Source organism: Meleagris gallopavo, chromosome 1 (assembly GCF_905368555.1).
Source record: "Meleagris gallopavo chromosome 1, MGAL_WU_HG_1.1, whole genome shotgun sequence".
NCBI classification, from domain to species: Eukaryota; Metazoa; Chordata; class Aves; order Galliformes; family Phasianidae; genus Meleagris; species Meleagris gallopavo.
Window position 1 is genome coordinate 87,784,440 of NC_139404.1, and position 23,145 is coordinate 87,807,584.

A 23,145-nucleotide genomic window follows, 5' to 3' on the forward strand; every position below is an offset into this window, starting at 1 on the left:
TATATCTTACTCTAGCAGTGAGGAAAACAAAGAGTTACAGTGATGGCGACTTTTCCTCCCCACCTCTTTGATTGCAGATCAGCTGGCTCCAGCTTTCAGCAGTATGGCAAAGGTGAAATGAGAGAAGCCTGGTGTGCGAGGCGGTGAGCAGTACGCTATTACTGGTTTATGTTTAAGGAATGAGGTTCATCTAGGATTTTTGTTATTACATTTCTCAGAAGGCATTTCTCAAGGCATCATGACACAGGCTTTTCCCTCCGGACGGGTTTCTGTGTACAGCATACCAGCTCCATACCACCCTGAGCAGGCTGATGGGCAGGTAAGAGACAACAGTTGTGCTTTACAGCAGGAGCACAGTAAGCATTCTCTATGGCACCTTCTGATGCCTACAGGTCTCTGTTGGTGTGTATTGATCTCTGCTCTTCATGTGCAATTGCTTCTAACTAAAGTGACAGCAATTTTTTTCTCTCCTCCACCCTGACCTTTTATCATTTGAAATGCAAAAAAGTGAAGTGCATGGGTTTTGTGTGTGACATAATATGAAACACATTGTCTTAATCTGTTAATTTGTATCTCCGATAAAAACTAAAAGAGCAAATATACTGAAAAATGATACAATGGCTCTCTTTGTGTTGTCATCCAACTGATGCCATCCTATGTCTTTCTTTAGGAAAATCTGTATATTCACTACTGCACATCCTACCAAAAGGGTTTGTGTCAGAAGTACTATTTCTTCAAATGGATGAGACCGTGTTTCTGGAGAAGATGGCTTCTAGGAATATTATCTCTACTTTTTTTATCAGTTGCAGTAATTGTGCTAGTCCTGCACTATTCGTTCTGTAAGTTATTCCCCAGCACGATCTGGATGGGACGGTGGTTTTGAACTATGTGAATGCTTAATTCCAAAAGCTCTGCTCTAAGCACTTACTGTGTGCGCAGTCATTGAATTTCATTTCTCTTTAAAGTCTTTGCTAAACAACAAAATGCACAAAAATCAGCACTGTTGATAGTTGCGCAAGAAGGCATGTATTTTATTCCTAAGTTTTGTCTCTGCTTCTGAGTACCATCATTATTTAACTGTTATCTTTCCTAATAGCCTTGATGAATTAACAGTCTGCGTTCCAGTCACTTTTTCAAAACAGAGTGAGTTCCTACTTTTTGTATACTTTTTCACAGACCTCAACTCATAGCCATGAAAATCATCTCTCTTTAGGAGAGCCCTGCAAAAAGAAGGAAGTTTGAGAATTAAAGCATTACTGGTCGAAATGGTTATCTGAGCCTATACCTCAGTTCTCTCCTTTCTGTTGGTGTAGCAATGGGACTCAGAACTCGCACATGTGTGCAGGTTTCTCTTCAGAACTAATGCTTGCTGATGCCAAAGACAAATATGTACTTCTGCAATTGTCTTGTTCTGGAATCTTTTCCGTAATGTTATCAGATGTACTGATTTTTGATGTTTTTTTTTCCTCAGCTCCAGCTTTCACTTTAATATATTTTGGTGGAAGTGTAGAAATTCCTAATCTGACTTACACAAATGATCTCAATGATCCCAGCTCACAGGAATTCCTCCTGCAAGCAGAGGCAATCCAAAATTATGTAAGTCCCCATATAGGTATGGCAGTAACTTAATAATATTTATTGCAGAATCAAATTAAGATTAGGGAGAAGACTCCAGTTTGAGTCACAATTTATTTTTTCAAAAACAATGAGTTTAAAACATGTATTGTGGAGGTGTACGGCTTTAGGAATGCAGCTAAACAGCTGTGTCTTTCTCTCTTACCATAAAGACAGCATTTCTGAGGTCTTTTTGATTATGGGCAAATTATTGTTCTTGAAGGAGTTTGTTCTTCTGTTTTGCTTTTATATACTTGAAAATTCCTCCTTGCTGTATATTTTCTCTTTGTCCTGCTTTTGTTTGTTTTTAATTATAGCTTGCATTTAATGCATAGCATTTAAACTAACGCATTAGTTTTGATTTGTCGATTTGTTCTGCTTTTCTTCCCTAAACAGTGCTTGCTTTCTTGTACTGTTGATATGCATTCATATTTTTGAGATCAGTGGTTTCTTTGCTACTTGCAATCAGAAGCTTTAAACACAAAGCAGTTCTCTGTTAGCTGGTATTTCCCAAAAGGGCTAATCAAGTGTCTCCGAGTGCACAGCCAATACACTTTCCTTACATCCAGATTATATGACAGAAATTTGCCACAAATTTTAGGTAACTAAAAAATGTGAAGTCTTATAGCAAAATATAAGCAGGTTTGGTTAAAGCTTATTTTTCATGGTTGATTATCAAGAGCTTTTTTCAATGTTCTTATAAACGTGATCACTTTTAATGAGAATGCGTATGTCTTTATGATCCCTGTTTGAGACATTGGTTGAAATTATTTGATAGTGTCTGTCATGCCTAGGGGGTTTTGGAAAGGAAAAAATAGGATAAATACTTCCCAACGTAAGACACATTATTGACACTAAAATATAACACTTCAGAGTTACTTTCACAATTTTTTTTACCTGTCAGCTCGCAGAATCCTATGAGTGTTCCACCTTGGGAAAGTATTATTTGAAGTCCATAGTGGCTGCTTTCAGGTAGGTACTTTTCCAGTATGTGGTTTAAATATGTGATCTTTAATTGTGTTAATCTTGTCTTTTTGGCAGATTTTACATTTGTTACTTTGGGATAAAATGCCGTGATACTGAGATAATATGCTTCATAACAGGAAATGGAAGACAAGATAAAAATGTGAACTAAGCTCTAAGATAATAGTGTAACCTCAGATTAGTGAGAGAAATGAAATCTGATTAATGGTGCTTTTGCTCTGTAATCTGTTCATCCATTTCTGATTACTGGCATCATAGCCCAGCATGGTTTTTTCACGTGTAGCTTATTTTGGGTTTCTCTATTCAAGTGAAGCTCCTTTTTAACCTTCCAAAAACAAAATTTAAAGGCACTCTATTTAAGGTCCTGCTGAGAAATGTAAACACTTTGAGCAGATGGCTGTTACTATCCCAGATTTCTGAAAACTGGAAGGTCAGTCCATCAGCAGTTTCAAAAGGACACTTGTGATGGACTGTCTCTTTGAATCACTGAAAAAATCCTTTATATGTGTATCTGTACATATCATTTATATCAAGAATTGTGTGTATCAAAGCACAAGCATAAAATTATACTGTTGTGTGGTATGAAGCCTCAGTTAAAATATATCAAGGAAAATGTGTCTAGTACTGGAATATGATCTTTAAAGTGTATAGTGTATACAACAGGTATGAAAACATCCAATTCCGTAAAACTATTTGCAGGATTTTCTTTGAGGAGTAGATTTTTGTCTGAGTGTTAATGTTTGAACAGCTTTTTCTCAGTTATTCGTGTGTGTGTGTGTGTGTGTGTGTGTGTGTATAAACATGTATATATAGACCAGTTGTTCAACTGACTAGCAAACTAGTGTAAGCCAGAAAAGCAATGGAAATCATGTTCAAAATACTATCTAGAGTGTATTTATGACACTGATGCTTTTTCCCATACGCAGTGAAGGAGAGCATGGACTTCGAGCTTACTACTGGAATACATTCTGGGCACCACAGGATATTACTGGCTCTCTTAAAAAGTTAATCCCGTTGGAACAAAAAGAAATGAGTAGTAAACAAATACCTCACATATTCAGTACTTCTGGGGAAGGAGATTTTGATCTTGTTACAATGGAGCTTTTTGGTAACAATGTACCTGTCATTTAATATCTATTCTGTCTGTTTTTCTTTCTCTGGTTTTCATCTTTGGTTGGTGTAATTGATAGTTACTAAATTTCAGTTTCAGATTCTACAGAATACGATGTGATGCTAAAATCAGGTAATTATTCTTCAATCCCATATTACTCATGTTACTTTTGTGGAGAAAAAAAAAAAAAGAAGAAGAAAAAACAGAAAAAAAATCAATCCTGTAATAGGAAAACAGCAGTTTCTGAGTTATCCTTGTATTTGTGGGTCTTATGAATCAAACCAAACTAGAGATCTTCCCTGGCTTGAAAATAGCTTACTGGTTTTATTATGATGTTCTGAGTAGCATGGCTGGAATTGAATACTCTGCACTAAACTGAATTGAGCTGTGCATCCTTGGCATCTTTAAAAAAAAAAAAAAAAAAAAAAAAAAAAAAAAAAAGCTGCTGCATATAGCTAAACAGAGTTTTGTTTTCCTTGTGACTAGTTTATTTGTAGTTAGTGATCATTCAAATACAGTAGAACTTCAGTTGACTCTTCCCAGTCTTTCAATATCATGCATGTCTCAAGTTTGGCTTCCTGTACTTAGTGTTTTCATTGCATGAAAGTAGGTCAAGAAATGGCAAAGGAAGAGGCAGGTTTCTGGCAGAGATTGTAGCTGTTGCAGACAAGTCCCCTCCTGCTTGCTGAGTGTGCAGTGAGCCAGTGGTGATAGTGAAGCTCTGTGCTTTGTTGTCCAGAGCAGGATGAGGTGATGCAGCCTGGAAGGGGAAGGAGTAGATTGTGAAAATAAGTCAAGAAGAGATTAAAATAATCAAGACATGCATGTAGGTGTTTATTGCCACCACTTCTGAATTTTTCACCAATTATTTGTTTTTCATTTCATTTGTTTTTTTATTTCAGTTTTTCAGCCACTAATCTAGATTCTTTATATAGCAGTATCCTTCGACCTGTATGCAAAGCCAGGTAACAACAGAACTCTAACTCTGCTGAATCCCAAGAAGTCTTTTTATCAATGGAGGTTGCGAGTTCCTTCTAACTGTGTAGTGAGACTGGTAGTTACCTCTTTGCATGTTGTCACTTCAGAGAACTGTGCATCTCACCGTTTGTCTGCATATGATTTCCTTCTTCCTCTGCAGAACAAGATCATTACAAGGTATGTTAGTATGGGGCAAAGAGGTTCTTGAGCTGTAGAGAAGCTCTCTGAAACTGCTGAGTATGAAATTGGTCTCAATCAGGCTTCCAAAATGTAAGAGATTCCTAATACAGCTTAATTAAAAATCTTCATAAAGTGTATGATAAAAAGGTCTTTCATATTATCCACCCTATAATAATTTATAAATTTCAGTGGGTTTAATTTTATGCTATGAATCATTTTTTACTATGTGGGAGTTCATAAAATTGTTGACACGAATATACAGACTTTTTTTTTTTTCTTTGAGTATTGTATTTTATTAATTGTTGAAAATGCCTATTTTATAGTAGTTCATTCACAGTCGCACCTCTGTTCATAACAGGCTTATGTCTATGGAAGGCTTCATCCCCAGTCACTTTGAAGTCCACTTGCATAAATGAGATCAAACATTACTGTAATTTTCAGCAGCCACACTAATCCTAATCTTCCAGAGTCAAGTTTTATGTGTGGGCGTGTTATCTACCGTGAACAAAATAGTCCAACAAATTTTAGAATGGTTTCAATGACAAACAAAAAATAACAGACCTACTAGGTAGAGAGGTAGACGTTAGATGAACATGCAGATTCAGTTAGCACTGTCCAAAATGTATTTATTTAGTTGTGCTTTCAGTTTCAATAGGTCAATAGACAATAGATCTCATCATTGTTGGTAGATTGTCAGAAGGGCAGGTTTATATAGACTAATTCCTTCTGTAATTAATTAAACTCTTACTGTCTCCAAATCAACAGCACCACATATAGGTAGCATAGCATGGAGAATCCCATGCCTAATGCTCGGCTGCATACACTCTACTGCTGACTATGGGTTATTTCCTGAACTGTTTCTCTGTTGTGTAGTGGCTCAGTCTATTACAAACCAGAAATGAATAGACAACCATGTGCATGAAAGCACCAGGAAGCTAGCAAAACCCACAAGTGTATGATGCAACATGTTTAGAAAACACTGATGCAGTAAGTCATAAGTTAAATATCAAGAATATGTATGTGTATTGATGTCTATCTATCAAAGAATTTGATTTGAGCAGCAGAGAAAAGAATGCTGCGACTAAAATGGTGTTGAATGCTACAAACAAACCAATTTTCTTGATTACTTCTATTGCCAAAGTAGCAAATGTGCCTTTTTTCTTATGCCTGTTAGTTTTCTACTTGAAATTTTTCACACACATAGAATTGTAAATTAATGAAAAGAAATACTAAATACACTGTAGACTTAAAAATACAATAAATAAAATAGCTAATTTAGAAATGCATGAAATAGCAACTCATGTTACAAGGAACAATAAGTATTCAGGCGCTTCAGGATATAAATGAACTCATAATTATTTCAAATTAAAGAATAAAAGGAAATAACTGCCACAGATGGAGATCTACGCCTCTTGTAAAAGCTCTTAGGATGTGAAATCAAATTGAATGCTGAAAGGCTCATTATCTGTTGCATAGATGCTGTGCAACACTGCTGAGCTGAGCACTTTCTGGCTTTTTTCATCACTGCCCATTGCTTCTCAGTACTACGGCTGTTACTGAAATAACCTAATCTGGCGCTGCCTTTCTGATATTTCTACAGGTCTGGAAAGTCCAGCGCACCTGTTAGGCAAGAATATCTGTGATGATTATTCTAAGTTGGTCAGCAAGGATACGGGGAATTAGCATCTCATGTAGTATCATTGAGGTGGAACAATTAAGGAAAAATAGTAGTTGGGGAAGTACTCCTGAAACAGCTGGTTGGATCAGTGTCATCTCTGCCCAGTTGGTCAAAAAAGGTGATTGGAATGTGGGAAGCTTTTTCTATGCAATCTTTTTAATATTTCAGGTGGTGCGGCTCTGGAGCCTGGACTCCTCCAGTTATACGTTTAACTTCTTCAAGTAATGTCATGTTACTTACCTTCTCACTGGACCACAGAGAAGAAAGGAATATACTAAAAGCTCACTTTCAAGCAATCCCTAAAATCAGTAAGTGACTAACATAAACAAATATTGGTGTAAGCTACCAGGGCATGCTGCTGCCTTGCGTTCAACTTTCCATCACCCAGAACCCCATGTCCCTTTCCAGGATTATGCTATTTTCAAATTTGTTTTAGTTTATTATTATTATTATTCACTGCATACTTAAAGAAAGGCAATGCTATAGGGGATGGGCATCTAGGAGAGAAACTAAAACCTCATAGATGCAGTTCAAAAGTGATGTACGTTTTCAGCCTCAGAACCAATATATTCAAATTTTTTGGTTTACATGAAATTAGTCAGAGGTATCATGTTAGACAACTGAATGCTTTCTAACTTCTGAGGATGTTCATAGGAAGGCCAGAGGTAAATTATAAGTAGCAGGAGTATTCCATACTGTTCATGTTTAATTGTTTTTTCCATTTAATGTCAAAGAACTTTTTTTAAATTAAAAAACAAAAAAAACTTCCATCAGAAGTATTTCATATTTAGTTTCAACTGCAATGTGATTTTTTTAATTTTTTTTTTTTTTTTTTAAGGGGACTAAGAAGGGACTTAAGAGTGATTCTCTGTTAATCCAGGTTAAAACTGAGTTTAATCAGTTCACAACCCATTATTCTAACTCTGCGAATAGAGAAGTATCCAAGCAGGAGAAGTAGGCTTTCCCCTTTAACCCGGCTGAGATAATTCTGTTCCTTGCTGTTATAATTCTCCTCCAGTGTGTGGTGGTCATTATATTTCCTGGAATGGAAGTCTGAGTTCCCCTTACTACCCAAGTTACTACCCACCAAACATTGACTGCAGCTGGATCATCCGAGTAAGTTCTGGGAAGAATTCTGAGTTGTGGTGACTTTGCTTTATGTGATATAGACATAAAACTGGGAGTAACATCTTTTGATGTTGGTGAGATGAAGGGAAAACATAATAAGACCACTGCACCTGACTTCGCAGGCACCCTGTTTTCTTTTCCTTATGTACAAATACCAGCTGTGGAAGAGAAGGATTTCCAAAAGATTGAGTGTTTGCACATGACTGAAATAAAACGGTGGACAAGATGACAATTCCTAGCAGCTGGAGCAAAATACTCATAGTCCCTGGCTTTATTTCTATATCAGAAAGACAAAAGAAGTTCATGTAACTCATGTCTCAGACAGTACACATTACACTATTTCCTTGAGCTGTGCATCAGAACCTTCTTAAATTTTTTATTTGACCTTCTAGGAACATGTGGTGGTGCAAACATATTGTGAACATCAGATACTGTGTTTTCTGTTTGCTGCAGAAAAGCTTACATTTCTTATGTAGCACACTCTGGCCAAAGGTGGGGCTAAAAATGTTTCTATACATGTTCAAGGTAGAAAAATTTTGTTTATTCAAAGGTCCTACTGTGGATCATTTAAAAAAAAAAAAAAAATCATTTTCAATCCGTTGATAAGTAAAGCATGATTTACATGCTATCTCAGCAGCAGACTTTTTTTATTTTGTGGTTGTGTTTACTTATCCTTTGATTTTTAGGCACCCTTGCCTGCCTACAAGCTCTCATTAAAAATCCTTGCAATACAAATTCAAGAGAAGTCTCCAGGGTCCAGTAAATGTGATAAAGACTGGTTAGAAATTGATGGAGTTAGGTAAGTCAATATACTATCTTCTGACATGTTATTTTGCACTTTATCGTTCTACACGTCATACTAAGGAAAAAGGTCTCACCAGATTTGTTTCCACTGAATTTCAGCAGAATAATACTTACTCCTGCTCTAGTACATTTGTAATCTAAACATTTGTCATTATGTTAATTTAAGTATACTACTACTTCTACAGTGATAAATATTTTACTTTATTGTTTCTCTTGAGAGCAGTGATGAAACTGCAGGATTTTATGCAGCTGCAGTGGATGATCTGAGTATTCCTGGCTATGATCTTAACATGGGTGTAGTGCTTGAGTAATTTGAAATTTCACTTCCTATGCCAGTTACTCTTTAATGGTTGTAACTGTTTTCAGCAAATAATGCAAATAAAAATGTTGTGGATATGGTGGGGTGGAATGGAAGGTATTTTTTAAAATGCTTTCTAATACTTCCATTGTGCTGAAAAACACTTTTAAAACAAACAAACAACAACAACAAAAACCATATCTTTATTGCATTGCTTTAAAGCTTTTTGGTACTTGTACCCTTTAATAATAGGAAAGGCAGCTAGGTGGTAATGCTTAGTTTGGTTGGAAATCGACTCCTTTTAATTTTGTCTTGCCAGATACTGTAAAGATATTTCAGAAAATGGCAGAAACAGAGAATATGGCTATTCTGTTGCTATCAACTTCCATTCCGATGAACTAGTCACCCATAGAGGATTTTATATTGAATACAGAGCCTTCAGTCACGCAGACAGTAAGTGAATACACATGCACTTTAAAAGGAGCTTACAGAAACCATTTTTGACAGACAACATATTTACAAATCAATTTGCCTTTTTGCTTATTTTTGAGAGTAATATTTAAAATGTTATTTTGTGTTATGTTAATGTTAACTGAACAAATATATCTGAGATATTAGGGGAATGTTGCTTTTAGAAGCTTTTACTTATTTCCAGAAATATTCTCTCTTTTTGTTTCTTAACAGACTAACTTCCTTTTGCTAATGAAATTAGCTCCATGAAATTAGTTCTCCATGACTTCAAAAGATCACACTGTGAAACCTCAGATCCTCAGTTTGCTTGACTGAGTGTAGTTCTTTTCATTGGTGACTTAAAAGTATTTTTGTATCTGAGATAGGTTCTTTTCTTACAGAGGAATTCCTGCTTTGAGCTACTAGTACTAGCTGAGTAGTATCTTTTCCTCCTATCAAGGCAGTAAAGAGAAGAAAACAACTCCAAATTGGAACTGACTACATAAACGTGGGACAAATTAGTTTGGTCCTTCAGCCTTGTTAAGCTGTTAATTTACCTCCAGTGTTAGAGGAGGAAAAACTAAAGTTGACCTGATCTGAGAAGAAATGACGTGCTTACAGCCCAAAATGCCAACAGTATGCTGGGCTGCATCAAAAGAAAAAGGTAGCCAGCAGAGAGAGAGGGGATTGTTCCCTTCTACTCTGCCCTTCTGATGCTCGTCTGGAATATTACACAAGAAAGATACACAACTGTTGGAGCAGGTCCAGAGGAGAGCCACAAAGATGATCAGAGGTTCAGAGTCACCTCGCTTATGAAGAAAGGTTGAGGGAGCTGAGCTTGTTCAGTCTGTAGAAGAAAAGGCTCCAGGATGACCTAATTGCAGTACCTAAAGGGATTTTATAAGCAGGAATTAGACCAACTTTTTACATGGGTAGATAGTGATAGCACAAGGAGAAATGGTTTTAAATTAAAAAGAAAAGTGAGACTTAGATGTTAAGGGAAATTTTTCACTCAGAGTGGTGAGGCCGCGGCATAGGCTGCTTAGAGAAGCTGTGGATGTTCCATCCCTGGAGGGGATCAAAGTCAGGTTGGATGGAGCCCTGGGCAGCCTAATCTGGTGGAATGTAACCCTGCCTATGGCAGGGTGGTGGAACTGGATAGTCTATATGTCCCTTCCAACCCAACCCACTATATGATTCTATGATTTTTTTCTAGCTTGTCCTCAACAGTTTGGATGCACAGATAAGGCATTCATTCCTTCAAGTAGTCTGTCTGACTAGTGGAAAGGCTATTCAGATGGTAGTGATTAATTAGATACTGGTAGGGCAATTATTTGTGTGCACCTGTAATCAGATTATCTTAGGGAGTTTAGAGATCAACTGATAAAAATTGTATCTACTTTTAAGCTTGCATGAAGTATATGAGTGATGATTGAAAAGTCTGGAGAAGAGACTGTGCAGTGTATTCCTTTAAAGAGTGGGAAAATAGAAAAAATGAAAATTTTACACCGGTCTTTACAAGTTAAGCTTCTAAAAAATAAAACAATGGGTAATCAAGCTGAACTATTTGTAAATGATGAAAGAATGGTTAAAAGTAAGTATGGAGTTTTTAGTTTTGATTTGGTTGAATACCATGAGAACGTTAATATAGGAGAAATTGTACATGCAATATTGTGTGAGCATTTCAGGAAGTGTGGGAACCAAGGTGAGGAAAAAAAAAGTATAGGAAACTGTTTTCAGAAAGTGATTGCCAATGTCTCACAGCCAAAATGGAAAGATATTTATACTGTTGTTCTGCTAATATATGTTACTGGTCATTCCATAATTTCTGCTAGTGATTTAAATGATGGACTAGAGAAGATGCTTATGAAATAAGAAAAGTGCCACAAATAAGAAGAGTAATGGATTTATGAATGGACTAGATGTGATGGAGAACTTATATAAAGAAAATGGTCTTCCATTCAAAAAAAGATAAAATCTGGACTTCTGTAATCTAACACACAGATTGCTTACATCTCTTTTCTGCTGAAAAATGTCTGGGGACAGGAATGTGACAGTGACTGATAATCTGACAGGAAAGTCACAAAGTTCTATGGTTGTGTATGCTTTATTTGTTAAAAACAACAACAAACAAAACAAGAATAACAACAACAAAAAAATTGTACTAGGATGTAAGACAAATGTTTGAACGGGTGTTCACAACTGTCTGTGAAAAGGCCTTGGCTGGAGTGTGACAGTGCATGTAAAAGAAGATGGGAAACAATAAAGAGACGCTGGAAAGAGCGACCAGAAGGTAATCCAGGTCCAGAGAGCAGAGCGTAAGTTAATTAATGCAGTGAATCTTTCCCTTACTAGAAACTAACAAGAAATAGTCTGATAGAAATGGCAAGTAATGTCAAGCTGACCTGTAGCAAGTGAAGATAACACATGGCCACCAACTAGATATTTGGATAAACATTTACAGACCTTTCTTCTTCAGGTTGTACTCCAGAGCGCTTGAACTGTGGCGATGGAAAATGTAAGCATCAGTATAAAACCTGTGAAGGTGATGATAGCTGCAGTGAGGACAGCAATGAAAATAACTGTTGTAAGTATATATTTTTTTGCTGTTTTCCAAGAGATGGTGGAAGGCAGAAGCGAAGATGCATTCATTTTAATTTTTAATGCAGAACTTTCTCATTCAATTTGTGAATCTTCCAGTAGACATGCAGATTATAAATACAGTTGAATTTTCTACATGTAAGAATCCAAACCAAGGATTTTTTTTCCTCTTCAAGAAGTACTTTTGTAGTCAGTGTCCATTAACTTCCTGAAAATGGCTTTAAGCAGCCATTTCTATTTGTACTGGTAGGCACACACCATCTTCCCCTCTCACACACAAAAAAGCAGACTTCTTAGAGGGTTCTTTTTTTCCATCATATTTTCTGTGAGTTCCACTTGTTTGACTAAGCATACAGCATACGTTTACATGAAGTCTTTAGATTTGCCTATCCATAGAGAGAGTGTTGGTGAAGAGGAAAGAAAGTTAATGTCATCTCCAAATGCACTAAATCCAATTAAGCACACAAAATCGAGATACTACTTTCTGAACTTAACAAATGAATGCATCTTTAGCTACTTTCTGCCATAGCTTAGCTGCTAAGAATTCCCTGCTCTGTTTTGCAGCAGGAATGATTCATGCTGCTGTCACAACTGGTTGTCACTGGTTAAGATAAACAATATGCTCAGTCTCCCAGTAAGGACCTGCTGTATTTTAACCTTTCTTCTCGTACTGATTCCTGTGCAAGGACAACATAAGGCATTACCACAAGGATTTACTGGGATTAAAAATGAACCTTAAGAGATGTCCTCAGGCCTGTAATCTCAATGACTAAAAGTAATGACAGTACTGTTATATGAGAAATCTGCTTAATAGAATCTAATTTGCAAAAGAACTTCAAATTCAATTCGCTTCTGATGTGGACCTATTTTGGTAGTCATCCTGCTTCATATCACCTATTCATACGAAGTGAATGGAAATGCTTCTGAATTATTTACTGAATTTAGTATTTCTATGTACTCTTTCACAGCACAAGTTTTGTAGTAGTAAAAACATAACATGCCTAGTGTAACTAGTTTATGGGAGAGTCTAGAGCAGAAATTAATAAAGTAAAATCAAGGATAACGGTGATTTTTATTTGGAAGATCTGTGTCTTGCTGTGTGTTTCTGTTAAAACAGCAAATTCTCCTCAAATGCTGCCTGATCAGTACCAAGTAATGTAAGGGACAGAGACATTATAGTTCTGGGACTTTTGTCCTTTTACCACATACGTGTCTTTACAACACCATTATGGACATTGCTGGTACTGCTAATGTCTCCTTGCATTTTGCCAATATAATTTTTGTCTTGTTTTGAATCTTCGGTCCTTGACATAGCCAGCAGAATGTCCTTGTTTGCTGGAAAAATCCTTACTGCTATTTCAAGATTGCTGTAAACAACTGATAATTATAGTGTCATAGAACCATAGTATCATAGAATGGGCTGGGTTGGAAGGGACCTCAAGGATTATCAAGCTCCAACCCCCCTGTCACAAGCATGATAGCATAGGTCAGAATTTCTATATAGCAAACTATGATAGTTATTAACAAAAAATTTATTGGAGATTGCTTGACTTAAAACAAAAAGATGACTTCTGAGTAATATCTGCTCTGTCAATGTGTGATTTGTAATGCATATAGTTCTAGTAGAGGTAAAACAGTAGATCTGACAAGCCTAGTTTACTCACTTCGGAGTTAAAATCAGAATGAGTGCAGCTGAAGGCTGTGGTATATTTCTTCAGGGATGACTGAGATTTAAATTAGTGTGATTATTAATCATTTTCCAGAGGGAACTGTTTACACTAGCACAGACTATGACTTCAGACAGATTGGAATGTGTGGCTTTGAACAACACTTGGAACAGAAGAGTACGTGACACTGTCTTCTCTCTCATTTCAGCCTACAAAAGTTGCTTCCCTTATACTTACAAATGTCTTAATGGAAAATGCTTGCTGAAACCAAATCCTGAGTGTGATGGGAAAAGAGACTGCACAGATGGATCTGATGAAATGAACTGTGGTGTGGTAACAGTTATTTGAAAATTAAAGACATCACAAAACAGAGTTAGGAATTGGTGCCATTATCAAGTATTACTATATTAAAAGTTGATAATATCAGATGTGAGTTTAAAAAAAATTCCTGGTAACTTTTGCATGAAAACAGACATCTTAAATTTTTTGTACCTTCTCATTTTAAACTTACTGATCTATTCTGTCTGTGATTATTTATTTCAAGCAATAAACGTTTCCAGATTGTTAAACTGGTAGATCTTGTTGCATGTTCCATCTGAATGAAATTCAAAGACTCATGGAGCAGTGTATATAAGTAGGGAAACAATAAGATCTTATTCCAGTAAACTGTTGAAAACAGCCCAGTTTAGGATTGTGTTTAAATGGTTTGGGGGTTATTAACCTCTTAGGGAATCTGTAAGGGAGGATAAGCAAAGTGTGATTTATTCCTTACCCACCCATTGAGTGAAAATGGGCAAGTACCTGTATCATTTTTTTTTTTTCTTTTATTTCTATTAGCTTGTGGAAGACACCAGTTTAAGAAAAACAGGATTGTTGGAGGTGAAGATGCACAATCTGGAAAATGGCCTTGGCAAGCAAGTTTACAAATAGGAGCACATGGCCATATCTGTGGTGCATCTGTTATTTCCAAGAGGTGGCTTGTATCTGCTGCCCATTGCTTTCTGGATTCTGATTCCATAAGGTATGGAAAGATTATGCTGTCAGAGTTCTGCAATTTGAAGTTTGACAATTTTGCAGTATTGCTTTCAAACATCTGTAGTAGGTATTCCATGTTTTGATAAATTGAATCAGGTATAACTGTGACATTAGAAGTACGTGAACCCTCAGTGTATTATGCACACTTTGGAAGTCCCAAATATTTGAAGTAATTTTTCTGCCTCTATCTCCAGTGAATCCTGGATGATAAAACACATGATTGAAAGGATTCAGTTGCTGAGAATGAGATTGTATGCATGACAATAACTAGACATAATTTACAGTAAAGATTGTATAGCTTTTTTTTGTAAGATAATCTGGTACTTGTGCAACATATGGCACATGTTCAGACAAGACTGAGATCATATTTTTGCTTGTCAAGCACATCACGGTTCTCTTGATGCAATGTGTACATGAGTTCCAGTAGTATGACTGCATATTAGTTTTTGAGTTGGTGACAAACATTTTGTATTCCTGTGCTTTACTTTCAAGGCAAAACAATTGCCTTCACTTTAATCATTTTAATAACCCACTATCACCCACAGTGTTGCATATAATTGTGGAAAATGCTTTAATGACCTAGGGAAAGAGACCACACTGAATAAAGGCTGTAAATACTGCAGAGACAGATATTGCAGTGCAGTGCTTGTGTCTGAGATGTAATCTGGCTTTTACTCAGCACAGAGAAGTTTTTTCAGAGAATTTCCCTGAGCTGTATATGTATCCCAGTTATCCTTAACCGAGTAGATAACCTCTCTTTTCATACACAGGAATGTGTAATGTGTATGAGGATTCTTCCAGTTCTGTATGCTCTGGTGCATCTTGATTCGACCTGAATTCTAGTATCTGAGGCTTAAGAGTTTTAATCTGTTATCAAATGACATAATTACAGTCAGAGAATTCTCCGAACAGCTGTCCATTTGTGTGTTGATTAGAGTTTTGATGCATGTGCTTTAGATAGTAAACGGTTGAAAACTGTGGTGACGTGCAGCAGTAAGTTATTGCTGTAGCTAAATAGCCACTTTCAAGTTTAATTATCCAATCGGCACAAAGTAATTTTATAATTAAAACAGACATGTTATTTAACAGAATTTTGACCAAGACCCTGAAGAACCACTGCTAGTATGAGAAGAAGGATATGTGCTTTTGAGGTTTGTATGTCAGAACAGTTGACTTTGGCCTGTTTCTTGGCCCAGGAATGTCAATAGCAAGACTGACTTTTACCCGAGACAAGTGTTGCTGGAAGTATAAGTGTGCTGAAAACAGAGCTCTGAGAAACCCACTGCTAATAGCTCAGTCTGGTTCTGCTTTGGTCATTGCCTGTGGACAGCGTCAGGACCGATAACCTACCTGTCCATCTGTACCTCTCTTTTTCCACCTAATATTTGTCCTAAGGCTATTTATGCAAAAGATTTCTGGTGGGTCAGTTGGGGTTGATCTCTGTACCAAAAGAAAACCATACAGTTAACTGCACTACAAAGAAAAACTGCATGATTTACCACAGCATAGCATATGTCATTGTGTTTTCATCATACCTGAATATAAGAGTCAGCTTTGAAAGTATTGTAGAATACACAGGGTGCGTTGCTTACTCTAAAGATGGCTGAAAAATGTGCTTTTCCAAGAACTGATCTTATAGCTTTAGGACATTATTAATTTCAAAATGGTAACTCAAACCATTATTTATTGTTTTAGGACGCAGAGACTATAAAACATCTATCTTCATAAGTGGTTATGGTTCTACTTATGGTTCTATTCCATTCATTTTGTTTTGATGAATCTCATCAAATACCATACTGTTCATAAAATGGAGTGAACTGATACTGCACTGCTTTGCAATGGGTTGTTCTAAAAACATTCTCTTTACAGATACTCTGCTCCATCTATGTGGAGAGCATATATGGGCTTACGCACTGTTAATGAAAAGAGCAATCATGTAGCTATGAGATCGATCAGAAGGATTATTGTCCACCCACAGTATGACCAATCTATCTCAGATTATGACATAGCTCTGTTGGAACTGGAGACACCTGTATTCTTCAGCGAGCTGGTACAGCCCATTTGTTTACCAAGCAGCTCTAGAGTATTTCTTTATGGAACTGTCTGCTATGTAACTGGCTGGGGAGCCAAAAAAGAAAATAGTATGTTCATTTCCTGGATATACTTCTTGCAAGTTTGGCTTAATTTTAAACATTAACAATGAAATATTTATAGTCCTAAGAGAAAATGCTTCTGGTTTACATAATAGTTCTATAAAAAGAAACTTGAAAATGTCATACCAGGCTACAAATTCTGAATATACTTGTAGTGGGCAGTAAGTGTCAATACACATACTGTGTGTGGGGTTAGAGATGATGTCACAGATCACTGAAAAACAAATGTGTTTACACATTTACAAAAAGCAAGCCCATTTTCATCTTCATAGTTTCATTTATCCAGTGAATACATAATAATCTGCCTTCTAGTCAAGAGAACAGGAACTTGGAAACACAGAGGAGAAAGACTTGGTCTCTAAGGCTGTGGTTAACAATATGGAGCCCCTGAAATAACTGCAAGAATATGGTGGCTTTTGGTTTTGTTTGTCTTAACCAAAGGTAAATTCATGTTTGTCCCCAGGGGAGTGCTGACTGCAGATCAGAGCAGCTTGCTGCAGTGATGAGGGAGGAAAAAAAAAAGCAAGTAGAATTAGAGCCACAGAGGAGCCTGTAGGATCTTGGCCCTATCACACGGGAGCCAGCTTTGAGACTTGAGTGTAGACAGCTCCTCAGCATTGCATTAGTCTCCACTGTTCTGCTGAGATCAAATCATTCACGTTTGATCAGAAGCCATCTGCTGTGGTGGTGTTGGCTTTCCTAACATAAAAAATAAACATAACATAAAAAATAATAAATAAGTAAACAAATAAATATAAGACAACCCTTAATAGCCTAATAAGTTGCAAATGTTTTTTTTTAATGATACCTTCTTATATTATCAAAATAATTTAGGTAATATTTTAAATCAATCTAAACGTACGTGGAAAACAACATATTTTCTGTCTTGCTTATTCTATTCTCAACTCACCCGAAGAGCCTAATGAGTAAGCAGACTTCTGTTCATGCAGATATTGAAAAGGTTATGCTCACTATTGGGCCAAAACATGACTGACGATATGTAGTTCACAGCAGCACCTTATGCCAATGCTTTAGTATAGAATCAAGTTCCTAGTATGTCTTGTGACTTACATGCTTGAGTTTCAGTCCCATTTTGCTTCCATTTTCATTCCTTAGCTCCTTATCCGTAAGTGAAAGGATGGGAAACAATGCAGGAATTTTCTTGGCTAGGCCACACACAATGTTTAAAGATAACCAGAGTGTAAATAACAACAAAAAACTTTGGGCACAATTTGAAATAGCATTCAAAACTAATTACATTCAGTGGTATACTGTATTATTTTTTATAATTTAATGACTTTTTACTGCTTTCTGGCAGAAAAAGTTCATAAGAATAAAGACTGAGGAAACGGAAAGGGAATACTGGTGGTGCATATGGACTACTTTGTCTAAAAATAGACAGCAGTGTTCAAAAGCTGAGGGCAGGTCACAATTAAAGAGAGGGGAGTTACTCTCCAACTATCACTTGGATAGAGTTTGAGTTTGGAGCAATTCTCCTTTGATTTGGCAAGTGATTTCCATTATAGAAATCTGTACTACTGTCATCTCTGCAACATTTGTTTTTTCCTAGGTCATCTTGCCAGAACACTGCAGGAAGCTAGAGTGAGAATAATTAATCAAAGCATTTGCAGCAAGCTGTATGATGATCTCATTACATCACGCATGCTCTGTGCTGGGAATCTTAACGGTGGCATTGATGCATGCCAGGTAATCTGGGGCTTGTTAAGAAACTGAAAACAAATGTTTACTTTCATTGGAAAACTTCAGAGTTTGGGGTAGTATTTTTGTTGCTTTTTTCCCACTCCTTAGTAGTAGGAGAGTGAGGTGTCCTGAATTTGATTAATTTAACACGGCAATTAAGGATCTTCAAAATAAGAAAGGAAAATTAGCATAAATAATATCTGAAACTCTTGAGAAATACTGCTTCACAAGACAAGGAGTAAAATGTGTTGAAAACAATTCTTTTTCCTCTCTCACGCTTAATTTTGTTATATAATAGCAGTTGTGTAAGGATAAAAGGAATGAAGCTAAGTCTTCTGTACTTTTTGCTATTTATGTTGATTTTTTTTTTTTTTTTTTCCTTTTTTGATATCTGGGTGTTGGGATTGTAGCAGTCTGATGAGAAATACACTGTTACAGTTGCAAACAAATATGTAATGCAAAAGGTAAATTTGGTAAATGCAATTGAAGTGCTGCCTCTGTTTCATGTGTTTATTCATGCATATAATGAGTTTTGATTACATCATAGTATCATGAGTTATACGACCTAGTTTATTTGTGCACACAATCAGAAACTGTCCTTTGGACTTACTGCAGCTCTCTTAACTCTTCTTTTTCCTTCCTAGTTGTTAGATTACTTGTGCTATTTATCAGTATTTAATTTTACTTTGATTAATATCCGCTTTCTGAATTACAAACACAGTCAATTTTCCAGATACTGTGTAAAGGGAGAAAAACATGTTACTGAATTTAGACAGTGGTAATTTGATAGAACTTTTGTATAATATATAAGGTTTACTGTTTGAATGCGATAGATTATTTTTTACAGTATGTAACTCTTAATGGGTCAAACTTCTTTATATACAGTGGACTGTTTGTAGGATCCTCTTGCAGTCTTTAGGTTCTTATTCAATGAAGCATTATTTTTGTTGACTTACTGTTCTGTTTATGTATAATCTTAAACCTTAGAATTGTTTTGTTTGAACATGTCATAATACACCTAAGGCTTGAAGTTCCTCCAAAATATGTGTTGCATAAAATATGCCCTTAGATTTTTAGATGGGTATTTTAACTGAATTTGCTATAGACTATGCTGTTTAATCCAGTTTCCAATGCATTATGCTATGTTGTGTCCCAGTGTGCTGGCTCTCTGTGTCTTTAACTTCTTCGTCTGTAGCAGATTTACTATTTCTTCTGTCTCAAGCATATTTCCTGTGCAGTGCTAGAGATGAATGACGTTGAATTTCAGGAAATCCCCAGAGGACCCTGAAGACCACTGTATTACAACTCAAGCCTTGTTGGCATCCTGATTTGTTTTATTTCTTCATGGTCATATAACCTGTGTAGTCCATTCACAGTTCATCTGAATTTTCCAAACAGTTTTCATCTTTAGCTGATGTTATAGTTACAGTGAGAAAAAGTGTATATTCTTTCTGGCTTAGTTATCTTATCACTCTTGGGTCTTCTTTGGTTTTACATGGTTCCTCTTTCCAAGATCCTTCCTCTTTCTACCTTCACACAGCTCCTTCTGTCTTTCACAAGCAGCTGCATAAGTGGTTAGAATATGTAGACTCCTTTCTCAAGTTGCCTCTAGATCAGCCTCTTTGATAATCCAAATTGCCAGTATACCAGCACCCTTAGAGAGGGTTAACTGTTCTGGCTTCTTCTTTATCAATGGATAGTTTGAGTTGGTTGGCTTTCTATCACTGTTCCTTTCTGGTGGCTTTCTTCTTGCCTTTTGCATGTTTTAGCTCCAATTGGAGGCTGTTAACTGCCTTGTGTACATTAGGAGAATCTGAAGGAGTGTGCTAATTTTGTAAGTAAAAACAAATTGAATAAATTCAACATTTTACGGTACTCTGTGTGCGAATGCTAATAGGTAAACTCCCTTTGTTTCAGGGAGATTCTGGAGGTCCCTTGGCCTGCACAGGAAATGGAGATAGATGGTACCTTGCTGGCATTGTGAGCTGGGGTGAAGGATGTGCCCGGCGCAATCGTCCTGGTGTATACACCAAGGTGACAGCACTTTATGACTGGATTCGTCAGAATACAAACTGATGTGCCAAGGAGAAAATGCAGGTCATCTCCATTACAAAAGCTGCTTCCTATGTTATCATGTATGTGAAAATGCTGCTGTTTCACTGTGGAAGAAAGCACTATCTTAATGCAGAAATGATTATTTGTCATTCACCTAGTGGTAACTGTTTGGATTCAGACCAGCTTCAAATAACTTCAGGTTCCTTATGGATTCATATGTCTTATTCCCTACAGAATACAGAAACAGGGTTCCCTTACAAATTAAATTTGTATCTGGGAGAAAAAAAAAAAAAAAAAAGTTCAGCCAAATTGTTTTTATCAGATCTTCTTCCCTCCTTCCACCTTTGAGATGTACGTGCATCTCTTTTGCTATCTACCTTTGCACAGGCATACATGGATATTCACGCTCACATGCCATATGTATTCGCATATATTCCCTTACTGATGTTATAAGATTCTAAATGTGAATAATTTCTTTGTTTTTTTTTCAAACTATAAATAATATGATCATGTATACAGATTTGAGATGAATTTGTGCTTTAGTTTTGCTGGCACTTCATGGCTGTTCCTTTCTGGGTTGTCCTCTTCAGTGCTTTTCCTAAAATCACCAACTACTTAGCTCACAACTGTTATGATGAAAAAAAAACAAAAACAAAAAGTAAAAAAAAAAAAAAAATATGGAAGAGCATAATTAGTTTCTTGGATTAGTAAATAAGAGGAAATAAATACTGAAATTTAATTAATTAAATGAAAGAAAACTGCATGTAAAAGTGCATTGTAAATTATGCTTTTTTTAAGTTCCTAAGAAAGATCTCATAAGCTATCAGTTCATCAGCAAAATGTCAGGAATTTAGAATACTGTCCCCTTCCTATCACTAAAGGCTGTTAGTGCATATTTGTGCATGTAACTGATTAAGATAAAACTGTATATTTGCCTTCTTTAATAATTCTTAATACCAAGGCTACTTATTAATTGCCTTCTTTGATACTAGGCTGTGATGAAATCACCCAAACCAGAATGATTTCCTTTATAAAGGAACTGGCAATCAAATCTCAATTGTAGCGCACACTGGAGTGTAAGTTAGTTTGTATCCAAGATTTGACTTGAGGACTCACTTAGCACCCATGCAGAAAGTGGTAGGTGGCAACTGTAGTGGAACTGTGTTGTATCAGTCGTCAAACCAGCATGGCATTGGTCCCTAGGTCATAGAAGACCAATGCCTCAGTGGCTTCAGTGGGTGCCAGAAACTGCACATCCACCTGCTTAAAATGAAAGGCTAGAGCTGCCTGAGGAGAGAAGGTACCACATGAGCAAGACTGGACAAAACTCACAGTGGCATTTCTCTGGGGGCAGCTTGCAAGCTGTCTGTTTCAGGACTACTGCTTTGCCAGGAAGTCTTTCTTGTGGAATCCAGTCTTCTAGTAGAAACAAGCAAAATCTTGCAGCTCTGTGACACTCCTGATTAACCTGGACACCTTCCTCAGTCTTTATTGCTTTCTTACCTTCTCTTTACACTGAGAAAATACTTGTAGGGTCTAAGGTTTGCAATGTATAACAAGTGGATTGTATCATCTCTGGCTCCAGCAAGCTCTTTGTATTTTGGCATGCTTCTGGTGGGTTTGTGCAACTTTCCTTGATGTCCTTGGTCTGCAGTGAACCGAGTTTCAAGGTCATGTTCTTTGTTTTGTCTCTTTTCCTGGCCAGAAGAAAGAGTTGTGTCCATATGACCACACTGCTCTGAAAGAGATGAAAAAGGAATTTAGAGGTCCTTGGTCCCGATGAAAGTGGAGGAGGAAATGACTGCCATACTTCTGTCATAAGATCATTGTTTCAATCTTAGCAGTAAATCTAGCTATGAAAATGATAATCTGTTGATGAGCCTATACACCAAATCTAGCTGATTTTTAAGATTCCAAAGCCATTTATGATATTTAATAATTCAGGCATTCAATTTAATAAAAGATCTGTCTGCATTTTTCTAGAAGGTCTTAGAATTGTGCTGTGTATTTGGAAGTGTTTAGCTTTTAAAAGAGGTGAAAAAGATGAAGCTGGTAACTTGAATATCAGTCCTTGCAGATCACAGCACGCTTTTTTTCTAAAATACATAAATATGTGGTTCTTGTTTAGCCACTGATCTTTGGGAAAACGTGAGAATGAGCTAGTACTGAAATTTTTACACAGTGTGCTTCCTGTGTCTAACAGGGATATGGCTTCTTCATCCTTTCTTGCTGTGGTTTTGGGCATTCCCCTCACTGCTACCCCCACAGCAATTCTTGTGTCAAGCTTTCTATTTAAACTATACTCAAATTATATTCTGTAGGGGTTTTAGTAACTATAAAGGCATAAGTCATTCACTTCTTCTTTTTCAATAAACACATGATAAAAATGTAAATGTCTATGTTTCCTTCATTTGGTTGTGCCTCTGAAACTCTAATCCCCAGATATGGTCAAAACTGCATTTGTACTTTGGAGTTTACATTTTTTGTAAAGCTGAGCCAAACCTGTCTGCATTACAAAAGCATGTATTTAAGGGCATTTGTTTTTTCTCCTTATTTAGAAACAACAGTTGTCTTCACTTCAGAATAGAATAGCTTTCCTGCTGTTCAGTTTGAGATAAGAGCCTAGGCCAGAAGGTTCAGCTCAGTTCTTAACTTCCCGTTTTATTTAAGAATTTTGCAGTTCCATGTGTCAGAAGGGTCAGTTGCAT

At 36.5% G+C, this 23,145-nt stretch overlaps 1 protein-coding gene across 1 annotated transcript; it reads left to right on the forward strand.

Moving 5' to 3' along the window:
• Positions 1-222: 222 nt before the first annotated feature.
• LOC100549962 (suppressor of tumorigenicity 14 protein homolog) lies at positions 223-22,830 on the forward strand. The gene is made up of 17 exons (XM_031556413.2): positions 223-319; positions 671-839; positions 1,472-1,596; positions 2,519-2,586; positions 3,525-3,706; positions 3,803-3,841; positions 4,645-4,864; positions 6,714-6,853; positions 7,564-7,661; positions 8,360-8,472; positions 9,095-9,228; positions 11,705-11,812; positions 13,702-13,821; positions 14,331-14,514; positions 16,398-16,669; positions 18,252-18,388; positions 20,300-22,830. Exons 1-17 carry the CDS (start codon positions 239-241, stop codon positions 20,456-20,458), a joined length of 2,349 nt encoding a protein of 782 aa, XP_031412273.2. The 5' UTR covers positions 223-238; the 3' UTR covers positions 20,459-22,830.
• Positions 22,831-23,145: the final 315 nt, after the last annotated feature.

Coding starts and splice junctions, on each gene's coding strand:
- LOC100549962 (XM_031556413.2), top strand. CDS start 239: ATGACACAGGCTTTTCCCTCCGGACGGGTTTCTGTGTACAGCATACCA. Junction 2,587..3,524: donor TCCATAGTGGCTGCTTTCAG/GTAGGTACTTTT, acceptor TCCCATACGCAG/TGAAGGAGAGCATGGACTTC. Junction 8,473..9,094: donor TTAGAAATTGATGGAGTTAG/GTAAGTCAATAT, acceptor TTGTCTTGCCAG/ATACTGTAAAGATATTTCAG.